At 50.6% G+C, this 16,411-nt stretch overlaps 1 protein-coding gene across 9 annotated transcripts in view; it reads left to right on the top strand.

Annotated features, from left to right (window-relative positions):
• The window catches only part of NSMCE1 (NSE1 component of SMC5/6 complex), a 44,723-nt gene that overhangs the window by 27,205 nt on the left and 1,107 nt on the right, over positions 1-16,411 (top strand). For 6 of the 9 annotated variants that reach the window (XM_035267234.2, XM_035267233.2, XM_078344978.1 and 3 more), the window contains 4 exons: positions 6,323-6,444; positions 10,239-10,316; positions 11,334-11,480; positions 15,712-15,828. In XM_035267234.2, the coding sequence (XP_035123125.1) occupies positions 6,323-6,444; positions 10,239-10,316; positions 11,334-11,480; positions 15,712-15,828 (464 nt within the window). The remainder of the gene's footprint in view (positions 1-6,322; positions 6,445-10,238; positions 10,317-11,333; positions 11,481-15,711; positions 15,829-16,411) is intronic. The other 3 variants (XM_078344980.1, XM_035267237.2, XM_078344981.1) reach the window with 1 other exon arrangement.

Raw genomic sequence — 16,411 nt, 5'->3', positions numbered from 1 at the left:
CCAGCCCAGGGTCTGCTCTCTCAGGCCAGCTCTGCCCCAGCACCCCCATCTCATCCAGGGCCTGCCCTTCCTTGTCCTCAGCGCTGTGCTGTCAGGAGGGCTGTGTCACAGGGCCAGTCAGCCCACAGGGGCTTGGGCCCGTGGAGTCTTATTTTTTTGCTGTTATTTCCTCTTCCTAAAAATAACATTTTATATTTTTAGTGTCTAGTTTAGAACAAAACTATTTGTTGGTTAGAGGTCAGGGCGGTTGACTTCCCAACAGTAAACAGTGAGTCCTGAGTTGCAGTAGCCTCTGGGAAGTGGGGACCCTGATAGAGCAAGAAGAGGGTCCTTGGTAAAGTTACATTCCAGTTTAATTTAATGATGTGTTTAATGTTTTGAGAGATGGTCTGGCTCTGTCACCCGGGCTGGAATGCAGTGATGCGATCATAGCTCACTGCAGCCTCAACTCCTGGGCTGAAGCTCCCTCCTGCCTTGGCCTCCCAAGTAACTGGGACTAAAGGCACACAACACCATGCCTGGCTAATTTTTGTTTGTTTGTTTGTAGAAAGTGGTTTATTTAGAGAGAGAGAGAGAGAGAGAGAAACAGGAGAAGAAGAGAGAGAAAGAAACAGCCAACTCTCACACTGAGTGAGAGAATCCAGAAAGATGGAATCCAGGAGAGGAAAGCAGCTTCCACATTGGGTGAAGGGAATAGAGAGAGATGGAGTTTAGGAGGGGAAGACAGGCTTCCATGAGAGAGTGTTCGTGGAAGGGGACTCCAGAGGGAAAATCTAGGAGAGAGAAAGATGGCTTCCATGAAGGGGGTGTTCGTGGAAGGGGACCCAAACATGGAGTCCCTCCTGGCTAATTTTTAAAGGTTTTTGTAGAGATGAGGTCTTGATCTGTTGGTCTTGAACTCCTGACCTCAAGCGATCCTCCTGTCTTGGCATTCCAAAGCATTGGGATTACAGATGTAAGCTACACCTGGCCTGAAAATTTAATTGTAAAAGAAAAGGAGAAAATGTATTTGGAATTAGTCTGAAAAAATAATCTCTCAAGATGACTTAAGCCAGCCCTTCCTCCTTAGGGGAGAAGTGTCCTGTTTTGTTCAGTGCTTGTCAATTGCCTGGAGGCCCATTTTCAATTCCCACCACTGATAGGCATTTCCTGCTAAAGGAAGAGTGGCTCTGTCTGCTTCAGGGTCTTTGCCTTTCCTCAGCTGTTCCTGCTGCTCTGTGCTGTCCACCTACCCTGGACCTGGCGCAGTGCTCAGGGCTGGGCTGAGGGGATGATGGATGCTGGGCTGGGTTGGGCTTGGCGGGGAGGGTTGGGGCTGGGCGGAGCTGGGCTGGGTGGGGCCTGGTGGGGCGGGGCAGATGTGTCTCCGTGAGTGCAGCTCCTCCTTGGGCACCACCTCCAGTGTCTTACTCAGGTGCTGCCCAGATGCCTTCCATCCTTCCCTGTTGGCCCAGTCTCTCTCAGCGACTCTAAAGCACAGGGCAGGTACAGGAGGGTGTCTATTCTGGTATAGGAGATGTCCTCAGGCTTGCTCTGCAGAACCGTGTGGCTTAGTGCATGGGAGTTCAGGATCTGGGGTCAGGCAAGCCTGGGGTCCATTTCCAAGTTATGGAAACTATGAGCAAGTTGTTAACCCCTGCAAGCCTCCTGCATATACAAACGGTATTAACGATGTACCTTATGGAGTTACTGTTATTGTCACGATGAAATGAACCATGTGAATACATAAGGCTGGCACATAATAAGGTGAATTACAGCCACACATTTGCAGGCCTCTTGATCTTAGCCTAACACAAGCTACTTTACTACAGCCTTAAGAATTCCAGACACACCCTGCCTCTTCCAAGTAGAGAAAACACGGGTGGCACTGTGTTTAGAGGTTTAGAGCTTCAGCTTTCTTGATTCAAACATAGTGCTAGTTGTCCTGGCTAGGGTATCTCTTTTTCTCTAGAAGAGACATCTATGCTAGGGCCGGGCCTCGTACCTCTGTCCTCATAGCTGGGCCTCCCATATCACTGACTGCAGGTTGGCCGTGTGCAGAGAACTAGCCTCAGATCCAGCTCTACCTGCAAAAAATCCTGATGTTTTGATGTTTAGTGAAGGATGCGTCTTTTTCTTCAGTTGGTTCTGGATTCTGAAGAAAGGAGCAGTGTTGTTAACTAACTCCTAAATCCTCAAAGACAAACTGGAAGCGGTTGTCTCAGAATCCCACAATCGGACTTTATTCCACACCCTTTGTCATGACCATGGGCTCGTAGAATACTGAGGTCAAAAGGATCCTCACACATGCCTTTAGCCCAGTGTATCCCTACAGATTGGCAAACTGTAGCTTCTCCAGCAGGGCTGCAGGATCCGGGGAGAGAGCAGGGCAGAGCTGGATATTAGTTGTCCTGAAGACCTGAGGCTGGGAAGCACCGATGTGGTGCGACCTCGATGCTTGCTGGGCATCTTAAGGATCTTGGGAGCAAGCAAGAGACCCCAGTTCTGGTCAACTGAGAAAGGAATGTGTCGGGGCCAGGTGTGGTGGTTCATGCCTATAATCCCAAGACATTGGGAGGCTGAGGTGGGCGGATCATTTGAGGTCAGGAGTTTGAGACCAGCCTGGCCAACATAGTGAAATCTCATCTGTACTAAAAATACAAAAAAATTAGCCAGATGTGATGGCAAAATGCCTGTAATCCCAGTGACTCGGGAGGCTGAGGTGGGAGGATCGCTTGAACCTGGGAGGTTGAGGTTGCAGCTAGTTGAGATTGCCCCACTGCACTCCAGCCTGGGCGATGGAGTGACACTGTAACACTCCGTCTCAAAAAAAAAAAAAAAAAAAGGAATATGTTGGAATGCCGGAATGCTGTCGGGGGAAGGGCACATAGGACTTATTGGTGGTCAGGTGCCCAGTCAGGGATGGGCAGGAAGCATGACACCACCACATGGCCAGAGCAGCTGGCCCTCTGTAGCTGGGGAGCTGGAGCCACCTCCAAGCTTCCTTTCATCCTTTGCTCAGATTGGGAGAGTGTCTGGTTGGCTGATATGGGTCCTCCTTCCACTCTTGGCTGCCCTCATCTCTGGTCCCTTGAGCTTTCTGCTTTCTGGTTTCCTGAATATCGTACCTGGAATTCTTTTCCCACCAAAACAGCAAATGTAGGAGAAAGACAATTTAAAAAAAGAAAGGAAAAAGGCGAAGGTCTTGTTAGCGAGGGAAATGGCTGCTAGGTTGGCAGGTGTCACTAGCTGACTCGTGTCTCGGAGCAGCCGGACACAGTAACCAGAGCGCTGTGTGACGTGGAAGGGAGTGCTGGAGCCATGGGAGGACCGAGCTGGGAACTGCAGCTAATCTGGTCAGGGAAGGCCTGTATGGGAGGATGCCAGAGGATCGGGAGGCTGGAGTGGCAGCCAGAGGAGGTGGTAGAGAGGCAGGAGGGAAGAGGGTTCTGGACATGTGTGAGGTTGGAGGCAAGATAATGTGTGGCCTTTAGAGATGAGAAATAGGGGAAGAGGCTCACGCAGGGCCCCACAGAGCAGGAGGGCAGGATGGTGGGAGCCCACACCTCTGCTGCTGGCCCCATGCCACCACGCCACCTCTGTTGCTGCCCAAAGGAGTCAGCTGGGTTTGGGGTGCTGAGCGTAAGAGAAGTTTATTCTCAGGTCATGATTAAGAGGAGATGCAATGGCAGGGGGCCTTTGTGAGAAACAGTTCCAGGGTAGTGATGGAGAGCGTGGACATGACCCTGATGCAGGAAGTGTGAGGAAGGGCGATAGCAGAGAGAATGGGAGCACCCAAGTGGAGGCTGGGATCTGCATTGAGCGAGTACAGTAGGAGGAAGTGGCTGGTCAGATGAAAATGCAGCAAAACACTCATGGTTTCAGACAAATGAGGCTGGATGCCAAACCAGAGGCGGTGGGGAGAAGGGAAAGGCAGAGAGGGCTGCTGGTTCCCTTCCCTCAACGAGGTGTCTGGAAAGTCCGATAGATCAGAATGCCTCATCTGCCCAAAGGGCACACTGTTCTTGGTGACACCCAGGAGGGGCCTCATTAGTGGAAACTGTGAGTTGTCACTTTCAGAGGGAGGTGGGACTTGCCCCGGTGTCACACTGGGTGGACAGGGATCCTATCACTCATTCTGCACGGAGTGAGGCTTTTTGATGTCTGGTCCCCTTGCGCCTGAGCTGCCCAGCCTTGACTGCTCTGGGGTGGAAAAGTGTCTGGCCAAGTCACCGGCATAGGCAGGTACAGAAGAGCTCTGCTCTCACACGGGCAAAGAGCTGCCTTGCGTGGTGTAGAAGAGGAGGACAGCATCGGGGCAGAAGAGAATATTGTCTGGGAAAACGGGCCAGCCAGGCCGGCTGCAGCAGCGGAGGGAGGGCTTCTCAGAAAGGAGGGACCGGTGAACAGAGGCATGGAGGCAGAAAATCAGGCCATGCCTCTCTCCTGATGCCTGCTCCCCAGCTGCTGAGGCCAGATGTCATTGGCATATGTTACGATTTTGCCATGTCCACGTTCCACCCACTTATTTGGACTTATTTTTAATTTAAACTGCCTTTTAAAAACTTTACTGAAATGGAAGATTCGCTCCCCGCAGGGCTTTGTTCTCAGCTTTTCCGCGCTCCCATGGTCTGATCCTCTGATAGAGCTCATTGGCCTGGGTTGTCCTTGAGTTTTTCACACGGCCACATCCTCCGATGTCACCAGTGTGATCTTGTTTTTTTTTTTAAACTTTATGAATCTTGAGTTATACAGGTCACTTAGAAATACCTCTGTCGGTAAGAAATCAAACACAGACACAGCGCGTGTGCCCTCCGAGGACCCCTCGTTTAGTCGCTACCTGGTGATGGCCTTGGGCATCAGTCCCGTGGGTAACCTGCTGGGCCTTTTCCTCTGGGACCGTTTCATGGGTTCTACTTCTGTTTCACACATAAATGTATCATACTGTCTGTGTTTTCCTGCAGTTTTTTTTCAGAATGATTTTCTAAGGTATGAATCTTTTGAAATTATTTTAATATATAAACGCAGTGAAAACAGCAACACATACTCTTGCTTTAAAAAGTTTTGCAGCACAAGCTGGGCGAGGTGGCTAATGCTTGTAGTCCTGGCAATTTAGGAGGCCAAGGAGGGCGGATCACTTGAGGTCAGGAGTTTGAGATCAGCCTGGCCAACATGGTAAAACCCTGTTGGGCATGGTGGCGGACGCCTATAATCTCAACTCCTCAGGAGGCTGAGGCTTGAACCCTGGAGGTGGAGGTTGCAGTGACCTGAGATTATGCCACTGCACTCCAGGCTGGGCAAGAGTGAGATGCTGTCTCAAAAAAAAAAAAGTTTCACAAGCATAAAAGGGACACAAAGCTGGCCATGCCCTTCCACTGTTCTGTGCTCAGAGGCTTCCTGGTGCCGCAGAAGAAAGGCCCTGCTGTCACTGGCCACAGGCCCTATGTGGTCTGGCTCCCCCGCCACCACAGCCTCCCTGCCTTCCTTCCTTCCTTCCTTCCCTGGCTGATCAGTGTCCATTCAGTGGAACCCTCTGCAATACTGTGGGTGCTCCCTCCTCAGTCTGATGGACCTGGATGGCGACCCCTGGGCTGTCAGCATCCTGCTGGCAGTGCCAGGGGAGGTGGGCGACAGAGAGGTCAAAGCCCGGGCCTTGTGGTGTGACTCTGGGCAAGTCAGTGCACCTCTCTGGGTCTCAGCCTCTTCCCCTGTGCCCAGAGAGCTGGAGGGTGGATTCATGACCACGAAGGTATTGGGGACAGGGCCTGTCCATGCTGAGGGCTTGCTGCAAGCTGCCTGTCTCACCCCACTTGTTATTCTTACTGTCCAGCCCAGGAACCCAGCACAGGCCGGGCATGTAATTGAGCATAAGTGGATGTCGAATAAAGAGAGAAAGGAATAAAGCTTCACCTAAGACTTGTGGGGACGTGCAGGGACAGAGGCCTCTCGCGGAGCACTGGGGACGAGGTAGAGGGCTGAGATGGGATGGAATGCGTGTTTGGCGGAAGCTCAGTGCAGGCTCTGAGTGCGTCGCCCAGTGATACCCTGAAGGTGCTGATTGGGCTCTCACCAGGAGGCAGCGAGCACAGACAGGAAGTCCGCAGCAGCCTTTGTGGTCGCAGATAGCATCTCCCCGGCCCTCCTGCCTCACGACGCCCTCCATCTGTTGTCTGCTTGTCTTCTGAGTACTCCAGGAAGAAAGAAGCCACGAGGCACTGGCGTTCACCCAAGAGGCTGCAGCCTCTGCCCATGTCTGGTGGTGACGTCCCCTGTGTTGAGACGGGATGCAATGATTCAAGCAAGCCATGCCCCACCCCCCTTTTTCTGGTCTGTTTATTTCCAGGCAATGCCACCGTAGATAAGTTGGAGGACTTCATCAACAACATAAACAGTGTCTTGGAGTCCTTGTATATTGAGATAAAGAGAGGAGTCACGGAAGATGACGGGAGACCCATTTATGCGCTGGTGAGTGCCCGGCAGAGCCCTCTAGTGGCATTTCTGAGGAACTGGAACGCATGTCCCCGTTTGTAAAATGCTCCCTACCTAGATAGGGCTGAGTGAAGTGAGATGGACAAAGAAACTGAGGCCAGCCTGCCCCCGACCCAGCCTGCCTTCCTGTGCGCACAGCACGCCTCCGAGGCCCGTGGTATCTTTCGGTTTTCAGGGTCAGGGTGACCAGAACTCGAATCTGGGACCTCAGTGCTCGTGTCACTGCCCACACGGAGCCTCCGCCCGAGATGGCAGCCTGTGTTTGCTTTGGTTTGATTTTGCTTTTGGACAGTTCTCTGCAAAGAAGTCACTCCAAATGTATGGAATATTAGGAATAAAGGGAGAAAATGGTTTTACAGAAAGTGCAGGAGCGTCAAGGATTGCCACCCACTCAGGGCCCTCAGTGGTTTTCAGATTTACTCTCGCAGGTAGGGACCAGGGTGAAATACAGGAGTGAAATACATGGAAGCTGGCATGCCCCCTCCCTGGCTAGGAGACACCTCGGACTGGTAGAGGACATCTGGCTCCTCCCAGCCAGGCTATACTCCATATGGAGCACTCTAGTCAATTCCCTGGAAAAAACATTACACAGTGAACTGTGGGAATGCTGGTCAGACATGGCAGAGCAGATTTCTTTGCTACTGGACTTCTCAGTGCCTTTTGCATTTGAAGTTCCATTAACATGCAGACAAATCTCCCAAGTCGATCTGCGTTTGGAAAATACTGTGTACCCTTTGGAGTTCTAAAACTTCTGAGAGTCTGGCATGTGGACTGAGCTAAAGAATAAAGTCTGAAGGATCGATCCAAGATGGCCGACCACTAACAGCTCAGGATTGTAGCTCCCAGTGAAAGCCCAGAGAACGAGACGACGCCACACTTTTAGACAAATTTTCGTCACTCACTGATCAGCTGATTCCCAGTGGAGGAGCCCCACGGGTCGCCAGCGCGACTCTTGTGGCCGCTGCAGCGGTTTTGCCGGCGTCTCGGTGCAGCAGCTCTTCATGCAGAGCCAACGGGACTGCTTCCCCTACTGACTGGAGTTTGGAGCTCCGGGAAGTCAGAGCCGCTTGTTGCGGACTCAAGAGGGAAGCCAGACCAGAGATTCCCGGGCAGAAGAGCACCATCAGTCTTACCGCTGCTATTTAGGCTGCCACAGTGGGTTGCTCGGATCCCAACACTGGGAATCAATAAGTCAGACGTCGACTCAGAAAACTAATTAGAAAGGCGGTTCATCTACAATGAAGGGAAAAAAACAGCCTAAGAAGGCCGAGTATACTCAAGGTCAGAACCCATCAGCAACGGAACAAGCCCTGATGGAAAAGGACTCATCAGCAACCGAACAAGCCCTGATGGAAAAGGACTCATCAGTAACGGAACAAGCCCTGATGGAAAAGGACTGTGTTCCATTATCTGAAGTAGGCTTTAAAAGGTGGATGATAAGAAACTTCTGGGAGTTAAAGGAACTCGTTCTAACCCAATGTAAAGAAACTAAGAACTTGGAAAAAAGGTTCGATGAAATGTTGAAAAGAATAGACAATATAGAGAGGAATACAAATGAACTTATGGAGTTGAAAAATACAACACGAGAACTTAGTGAAAAATGTACAAGCTTAAACAGCCGAATGGATCAAGCAGAAGAAAGGGTATCAGAGGTCGAAGATCAACTTAATGAAACAAAACAACAAGACAAGAATAGAGAAAAAAGGATAAAAAGGAATGAGCAAAGTCTCCAAGCAATATGGGACTATGTGAAAAGACCTAACATACGCTTGATTGGTGTACCTGAATGTGACGGAGAGAATGAAGTCAAGCTGGAAAATACTCTCCAGGACATTATCCAGGAAAATTTTCCTAATTTAGCAAAGCAGGACACTATTCAACCCCAGGCAATACAGAGAACACCACAAAGATATTCCTCAAGAAGACCAACCCCAAGGCACATAATCGTTAGATTCACCAAGATCGAAACGAAGGAGAAAATATTAAGGGCAGCCAGAGAGAAAGATCAAGTTACCCATAAAGGTAAGCCTATTAGGCTTACAGCAGATCTCTCAATGGAAACCCTACAAGCTAGAAGAGAGTGGGGGCCAATATTCAATATACTTAATCAACAGAACTTTCAGCCCAGAATTTCATATCCTGCCAATTTAAGCTTTACATTTGAAGGAAAAATAAAATTTTTTAGGAACAAGCAAGTACTCAGAGATTTTATTACCACCAGGCCTGCTTTACAAGAACTTCTAAAAGAAGCACTATACACAGAAAGGAACAACCAGTATGACCCTTTCTAAAAATACACCAAAAAGTAAAGAGCATTAACATAAAGAAGAATTTTTATCGACGAAAGGACAAAATAGCCAGTTAATATCAAACGGCAGCAACCCTAAATTTAAATCGACCAAATCTCCCAATCAAAAGATACAGACAAAATCTAACGGTATATCCAAAGATATACATACTCAAAATAAAGGGTTGGAAAAAAAAAAAACGTACCAACCAAATGGAGAGCAAAAATAAATAAATAAAAAGCAGGAGTTGCAATTTTCACATTTGACAAAATAGATTTCAAAGCTACAAGGATAAAAGGATTAATGTAATAATAAGAGATCTTAACACCCAGATACATAAGACCCATAATGAGATTCAGATTCAACGAGACAGAAAATTGATAACGATATCCAGGACTGGAACTAAGATCCAGAACAAATAAACTCAATAGAGCTCTCCATTTTAAACACACAAAATATACATTATCCACAAAATCTAACGATATATCTAAAGATATACAAAGACTCAAAACAAGGGGATGGAAAAAAACCAACCAAATGGAGAGCAAAAATAAATAAATAAAAAACAGGAGTTGCAATTCTCACACTTAATAAAATAGATTTCAAAGCTACAAGGATGCAAGGGTAAAAGGATTAATGCAACAATAAGAGATCTTAACACCCAGATACATAAGACACATAATGAGATTTAGATTCAACGAGACAACAAATTGATAACGATATCCAGGACTTGAACTCAGAGCCAGAACAAATAAACACAATAGAGGTCTCCATTTTAAACACATAAAATATGCATTAACCACTTTAAACACTCAAAATATTGATCGGCCATTATTGAAACTCATTTTAGGAATGAAGTAATATTCCTTTTTCCCTCTTTTTCTTTTTTTCCCCTTCTTAAAAAAAAAAAAAAGAATAATGTGTGAATGTATATAATTCAGGTATAGGTATTAATATATAATATTGGTTCAGTAATTAATTACAGTAGCTTTTACTTGCTTATATTTTGAGGAGGAAGAGGCTGAATCTACAAAAAAAAAAAAAAATTATACTTAAAGTGCTGGGGTACTTGTGCAGAATGTGTAGGTTTGTTACATGGGTAGACACATGCCATGCTGGTTTGCTGCATCCATCACCCTGTCATCTACATTAGGTATTTCTCCTAATGTTAACCCCCTCACTGGGGTGGCTAGGAGAGGGACTTGATGAAATTCTACACTACGATCCCCCATTTAAAAAAATTAATATGCTCCAATGTAAATTAAAAGAGAGGCTTAAAAAAAAAAAAGAATAAAGTCTGTAATATACGCCTGGTTACAGATCCATCCCTGCGGCCCGCAGCGCCTGGATACAGGAGCTCAGTGACTGGCCAGAGACTGAAGAGGGGTCGGGAGACAGGGAGGGAGAGAGGGAGCGAGACTGCGACCTGTTAACCGACACACGAAGGGCACAGCCCGACTGTCACGCTGACTTATTTCTTAGGTGAATCTTGCTACAACTTCAGTTTCCAAAATGGCTACGGATTTTGCAGAGAATGAGCTGGATCTGTTTAGAAAGGCCGTGAGTACAGTAATCCCCATGGCCCATTGGCTGGGCTTCTTACGGGAAAGTTCTGTCTCCATTGTTAGAAGGGGCAGCTGGAATCTTCAGGTATCACTGGGGGTACATGAGCCACCGTTGCTGTCTGAGAAAGGGCTTTGCAGGGAGATGTCACTGTGTACCCATCTGGAATTCACAGCTGCCAGGTGATAGCCGAGGGGGTCACTGTGGCTGCCTGGGAAGTGCTGGGCCAGCTGTGAGCCCCAGCTGGGTGGGCAAGAGCAGGGCCTCATGGGTAGTGATAGGAGCTCCTGTCTGGCTGCTCCAAGTGCCAGCTGGGAAAGGCGGCAGCAGCATCCTCGCCTGGGCGCTTGTTAGAAAGGCTGGGTCACAGTCCCCATTCTAGACCGCCGAGTCTGAATCTGCATTTTTGCCAGGTGTACGTGCACATTTGAGAGGCACTGCTCTACCAGGCTTCAGCGCTATTTGCTCAGCCCTCGGGTCAAACACCTGGCTAAGTAAGATTAGTTCTCAGGCCTAGATGCAATGGTGATAACTGCAGTCAGACATGTCAGTCCCATTCGCAATCTGTCAAATCCAAATCTCTGAAACCACGTGCTGGGATCACTCCTTTGAAATCTTCCCCTGGGGGACTATTAGCCGACAAGGTTGAGGAGCAGGTGCTGAGCTGAGCACACACCTGTGTGTGTGTAGGAACCCGTCTTCCCCAGTGGTCTCTGCCTGCTCTGTCTCTCACTGCCCTTGAGGCCAGCCGTAAGGCAAGGCAACCCTTTTTGATTCGGGGACATTAAGATGATTTATTTGGGATGATGTTATGGGAGTGACTTCTCAAATGTGAGTCAAAAGAACAGAACCCAATCCTGGCTGTTATGCCTGCTAATGAAATCATTTTCCTGGAAGGCCATCAGTGTATAGTTCTGCCTGTGATCTGAGTGGTTTTCTGTGTCCCTGCCAGACGTGGTGTTACCATTTAAAAGCTGTTGTGGCCAGTTTAATAGTACCTGCTCTTTCCTCCAGCTGGAACTGATCATTGACTCAGAAAGTGGCTTTGCATCTTCCACAAACATTTTGAACCTGGTTGATCAGCTTAAAGGCAAAAAGATGAAGAAGAAGGAAGCGGAGCTGGTGCTGCAGAAGTTTGTCCAAAACAAGTGGCTGATTGAGGTACTGTGTCTCGAGTGAGTAATGGTATTTGTCCAAAATCAGATTTGTAGCCAACCGATGTCTGTCCAGCCTGGCCTTTTCAGATCCCTTATCTGCTTTCATGCATTCCAGCACTGACCCGTGGGGAGGACTTGGGCCCCGCCCCTCCTGCCTCCCACTCCCCATTCACTCACATGATGTGTTCAAGACGCCACGGCCAGAAGTGGCAGAGCCAGGAGCTGCATCCAGGGATTTGGGCCCCAGGCTCAGGCCTCTAGTCCACACACTGAGAGGCAGTGCATTTCCTGGGCTGAAAGCATGGCTCTCATGTCTAACCCGGGTCTCATCCCTGAGCCAGGTGACCTCATGTCCCTGTAAGAGGGCTTTGTTGTTTCTTCCTCGGGGCTGGGTGTGTAAGGAGCAGGAATGGGACCACACAGTAACGTGCTTGCTCCTGGGCTGCCTGTCTCGCGGGGGAAGCAGCAGAAGGATTGCCGATGTTACCACTGGTGTCATTGTCAGCAGCGAGTTCCTCAGGGCCTGTGCTCAGAGGAGGCACAGACAAGCTTCAGGAGAAGGGCTGTGACATTTGGGACAGGCCCCCACTGTGGCTCCAGTTTCTGGATGCTGCCCCACCCCGTGTCTAGTCCTCCTGAATGCAGCAGAACCAATGTTGGAGTAGTTTTTCCACAAAAAGCAGACCAGAGCTGTGCTCATGCCCATGCCCGTGTGTGTTGAGGATGTCCTGATGTTGAGCCCCGCTTCCTCACTTGGTGGTCAGACTCTTGGCCAGAGGCTGCCGCTTGTGGCCGTGGTGATTCTCCGCTTCCGTTTCAGGAAGGCTTGCCTCTGGGCTGGGGAAGTTTGGGTTCTGAGTTACTGATTTCTGTGGAGGGTGGGCCTGTCCCAGGAACCTGACCCGAATTCAGTTCCCGGGGTACCTGATGGGTAGAAAGAGGTGGAGAGGTGACAGGGGGTGAGGGCAGAGGTCACGGGGTCGAGGGCAGGGCTGGGAGCTCTGGTGAGTGCAGGATATGCTGGGTACATTCCTGTAAGTCATGTCTGAATGCAGCAGATCAAATGTTTCAGTTCTTTTTCCACAAAAGGCAGCCCTGTTTTCAGCAGCTCAGTGTTTGCCCAGTTGACCACAGCTGTGCCCTCCTAGGTGCTTGCTGGGGAAATTTGGGTTCTGAGTTGCTAATTTCTATGTAGGGTGGGCCTGTCCCAGGAACCTGACCGGATTTCAGTTCCTGGGGTACCTGATGGGAAGAAGGAGGTGGAGAGGTCACAGGGGGTCATGTCTCTGAGGCTGCCTGCTGCCTGGCAGTGGCTCCACTAGCTTTGTTTTTAGCTGACAGCTCGGGTCTGGATGCCATTGATGTTGGACACCCTGAGAGTGGCAGGGCCAAGTTCAGGCGCCGGTGTTGGGACTGAAGCTCCCCATCAATGGCTGTGTCAGTTTTTCTTCCCCTCCAGGCTGTATTTGGCACTAGGGAATATTCTGTCTGCTTAGGTTATAAATAACCATTCTCGCTTGTGGTGCAGCCCCTTTTTAGGCCAAGTTCTTTTTTTTTTTTTTGAGACAGAGTCTCACTGTTGTTGCCAAGGCTAGAGTGCAGTGGTGCGATCTCAGCTCACCACAACCACCACCTCCTGGGTTCAAGTGATTTTCCTGTCTTAGCCTCCTGAGTACCTGGGATTACAGGCATGTGCCACCACGCCCTGCTAAAGTGCTGGGATTACAGGTGTGAGCCACCATGCCTGGCCATGGGCCAAGTTTTTTAAGGGCAGGGGTTATACCTCTTCAAGGCTGATCTCCGTTGCAGAATGTAGTGCTGGCACCTCAGGCACTCAGTGAATGCTTGCTGAAAGGACAACCAGACGGGTAGATGAGGTTCCAGAGGAACCGAGTTAAAACTCACCATGTTATAAGAAATATACCTGCTCGTGACAGGAGGATAAGAACATAGAGATGCATAAAGAAGCCCACTGAAGTCCCCTGTTGTCTCAAGCCCCTAAAGCCAAGTGCCCCAACATCCCCAATCACAACACTTTGCACCCAGCTTTGCACCCAAGAGTGCGTGTGCCTAGCACACAGCACAACCATTGCACACAGGTCAGTGAAACTCCATCTATACTAAAAATGCCAAAAAAATTAGCCGAGTGGTAGCGGGCACCTGTAATCCCAGCTACTCAGGTGGCTGAGGCAGAAGAATTGCTTGAACCCTGGAGGCGGATGGTGCCATCGTACTCCAGCCTGGGTGACAAGAGCGAAACTCTGTCTCAAAATTAAAATAACTAAAAAAAAAATGCGTCTCATGCTCAGGCTGACCTTGAACATGTGCATTAGCGTCAGGCATTCCTCTGGGATCAGTGCGAGGTCTATATCAACTTCCCGTGGGTGTTTATCGCGGGCCTGTCAAATGCTGGGCCCCACAGCAGGTGCTGTGGACACAGGAGTGAGCAAAATGAGAGCTGGTGGCTGCTCTCAAGGGGCCATGTCTGGCGGGGGCAGCCCGAGACGGTGAGACGGTCATCCCACTACAGTCCAGGTATAGACAGAAAGGAAACGTGGCTTTATGACAGCTGTCCCAGAGGAACCAGCCCTCAGCTGCTGAGGAAGTGACACTCTAGCTGAAGGCTGTGTGGAGTTGCCTGGAGCCTGGGGTGGGAGGATCATCAGCCCGCAACCACTCTGTGGCCAGAGGGGCTGGTGTGCTCAGGAAGCTGAGGCCAGGGCCATTGGAGCACAGAGATTGCTGGGGCAAGTGGATGAGGGGAGCCCAGGGGATAGGCGCATCAGGGACTTGGCTCTTGGACCTAAGGGTGGTAAGAAGCCCTGGGGGGTGAGTGGGATGGGGGGTGGTAGTGAGGTGAGAGTGACAGGGCCAGGCTTGTTTTGTAGCGAGCTCGTTGCTGGAGGAGAGTGGGCTCAGAGAGCAGCAGGAGCAGGGGAGGGTGGAAGAGGGCGGTGGCCGGGAAGATGGAGTGCCATGATGGATCTGGGAGCTTTGGGGAAGGTAACAGCCATAGGTCCGAGGACCGAGGACGGCCTGGGGGCTGGTCACATCCTCCCGTGCCCACAGCACTTGAAGGGCAGAAAGCCCCTGTGCACTAGCAACTGCCATGGTGTAGGGCACATGTGCCTGGTGCCCAGGCCTCCCTCCACTGCTCCTGCAATGCACACCCCAACCTCTGCCCTGTCTCCCTTCCTGTGCTCACCAGACCCCTTCACCGGTGTACCAGAGTGAACGCACTGTGAGCCCAGGTTACGCAAGCACACCCCCTCCACGCTGCACTGTGGGGATGGAGGCAGGAATGGGGTGGGGGGCTCTACCTGTCAGGAACGGGAGTGACAGCTCTTGCTTGTAAAAATTAGAAAATAACAGAAAAGGCGGTTGAGCACTCAGGTGACTCACAGGCATCAGTGACGCCATCTCCTGGTGCAGTTGATGTCCAATGTATGAGCTGACTGTGGAGAAGCTGGAATCAGCCTGCATAGGTCCGTGTCCTGGGTCCCAGGTCATTTGCCTCCCTTGGGCCTTCCTCCATGCTGTCTCTTTCCTGTGACCTGGCAGTAGGGTCAGCCTGGGGAGCTGCATTACTCATGCACTTCCTTGCTCTCCCAGGGTTTTCAGGATGCATGATGGGTGGCCCGCCCCTGTGTGGAAACCAGGAGGCCTGGCTTCCACTGGAGGCTCCACTCCCCACAGTGTGATGGGACCCGTCTGCCCTCTCCAGACTCCTTCCAGCTCCATCTGTAAAGTGATGTGGCTGGAAGTGATATCTGAGGGTCCCTGCTGCAGCTGGAGGCAGAAGTGCTGGGAGGCACTGGGGATGCTGCTCTTTGGGAGTGGGGTGGGTGGCTGATGGAAGCGGTGCGTGCTCAGGTTCGCACCCTGGGGAGACTGACCCCAGGGCCTCAGTGTCCTCACCTGCAGGAGGGCTGTGGCTGTCTTGCCCGTGGCTGCTGTGCAGACGGAGCAGTCAGGTGTGAAGGCACAGCAGGTGCTGAGAAAAGGTGGGTATAGGGGAACCTCGTCTCTATGCCTTTTGGGTCTTTGCCACAGTTTCCCTTGCTGAGGCTCTGCCAGGGGGATGTGGCTGATGCCTGTTGGCTGGAGTTGGGGAAAAGCTGCCTCGACCCTTGCATCTTCCTGGGCTCTGGGCTGTGGGATAGCAGAGGGAACAGAAGTTGGTGAGTGGGGAGAGGGCCTGGCTGAGGGTGGCTGCCTCCCATGTGTCCCTGCAGAAGGAAGGGGAGTTCACCCTGCACGGCCGGGCCATCCTGGAGATGGAGCAGTACATCCGGGAGACGTACCCTGACTCAGTGAAGATCTGCAATATCTGCCACAGCCTCCTCATCCAGGTACCCATGGGGCAGGCCATCAGCTCCCGGGTCTGCACACATACTTCCTGGCTCTGAGCCCAACCCTCCCTCATTCCCAGGCTTCCTCCTAGGAGATCTGGCCAAGACCATCTCCCAGGACGTGTCAGAGGCTGCCTCCCCACTGCGGCTCGCAGGGACGCGCTGCCTCCCCTCCTCCTGGCTCTGCTGTTGGAGTCCGTGGGCTCTCGCTTATTTTATTCTCAGGAAGGCTCTTCTGAGTCTTCCGTGCAGGCTGCATTGTCTTGGCAGTTGTGTGTGAGCATCTGTATTGATGCTGCTTTCCTGAGTAGTCTGTTTCACGCCGATGTTTTGCAGGGCTTTGCGGCCACTGAACCAGCGTGGACGTCGATGTGTCCTTTCAGTTTCTGTCGTTTCGCAGTTGTATTTTGTAACTGCAGTTGTACATAGCCCTTATACACCTGTATCCTTGGGCACCTGGTGATTATTTCCTTGGGTGGAGTTTCTGGGACAAAGTGCACTTTTTTTTTTAAAGCTTTTGATCCATGTTAGCAAATAACCTTCTGAAAAGCTGTGGCTGTCCACACGCCTCCTATAGGATCTG

The sequence above is a fragment of the Callithrix jacchus genome, chromosome 12 (genome assembly GCF_049354715.1).
Source record: "Callithrix jacchus isolate 240 chromosome 12, calJac240_pri, whole genome shotgun sequence".
NCBI classification, from domain to species: Eukaryota; Metazoa; Chordata; class Mammalia; order Primates; family Cebidae; genus Callithrix; species Callithrix jacchus.
This window is presented reverse-complemented; position numbering and strand designations above follow the sequence as displayed.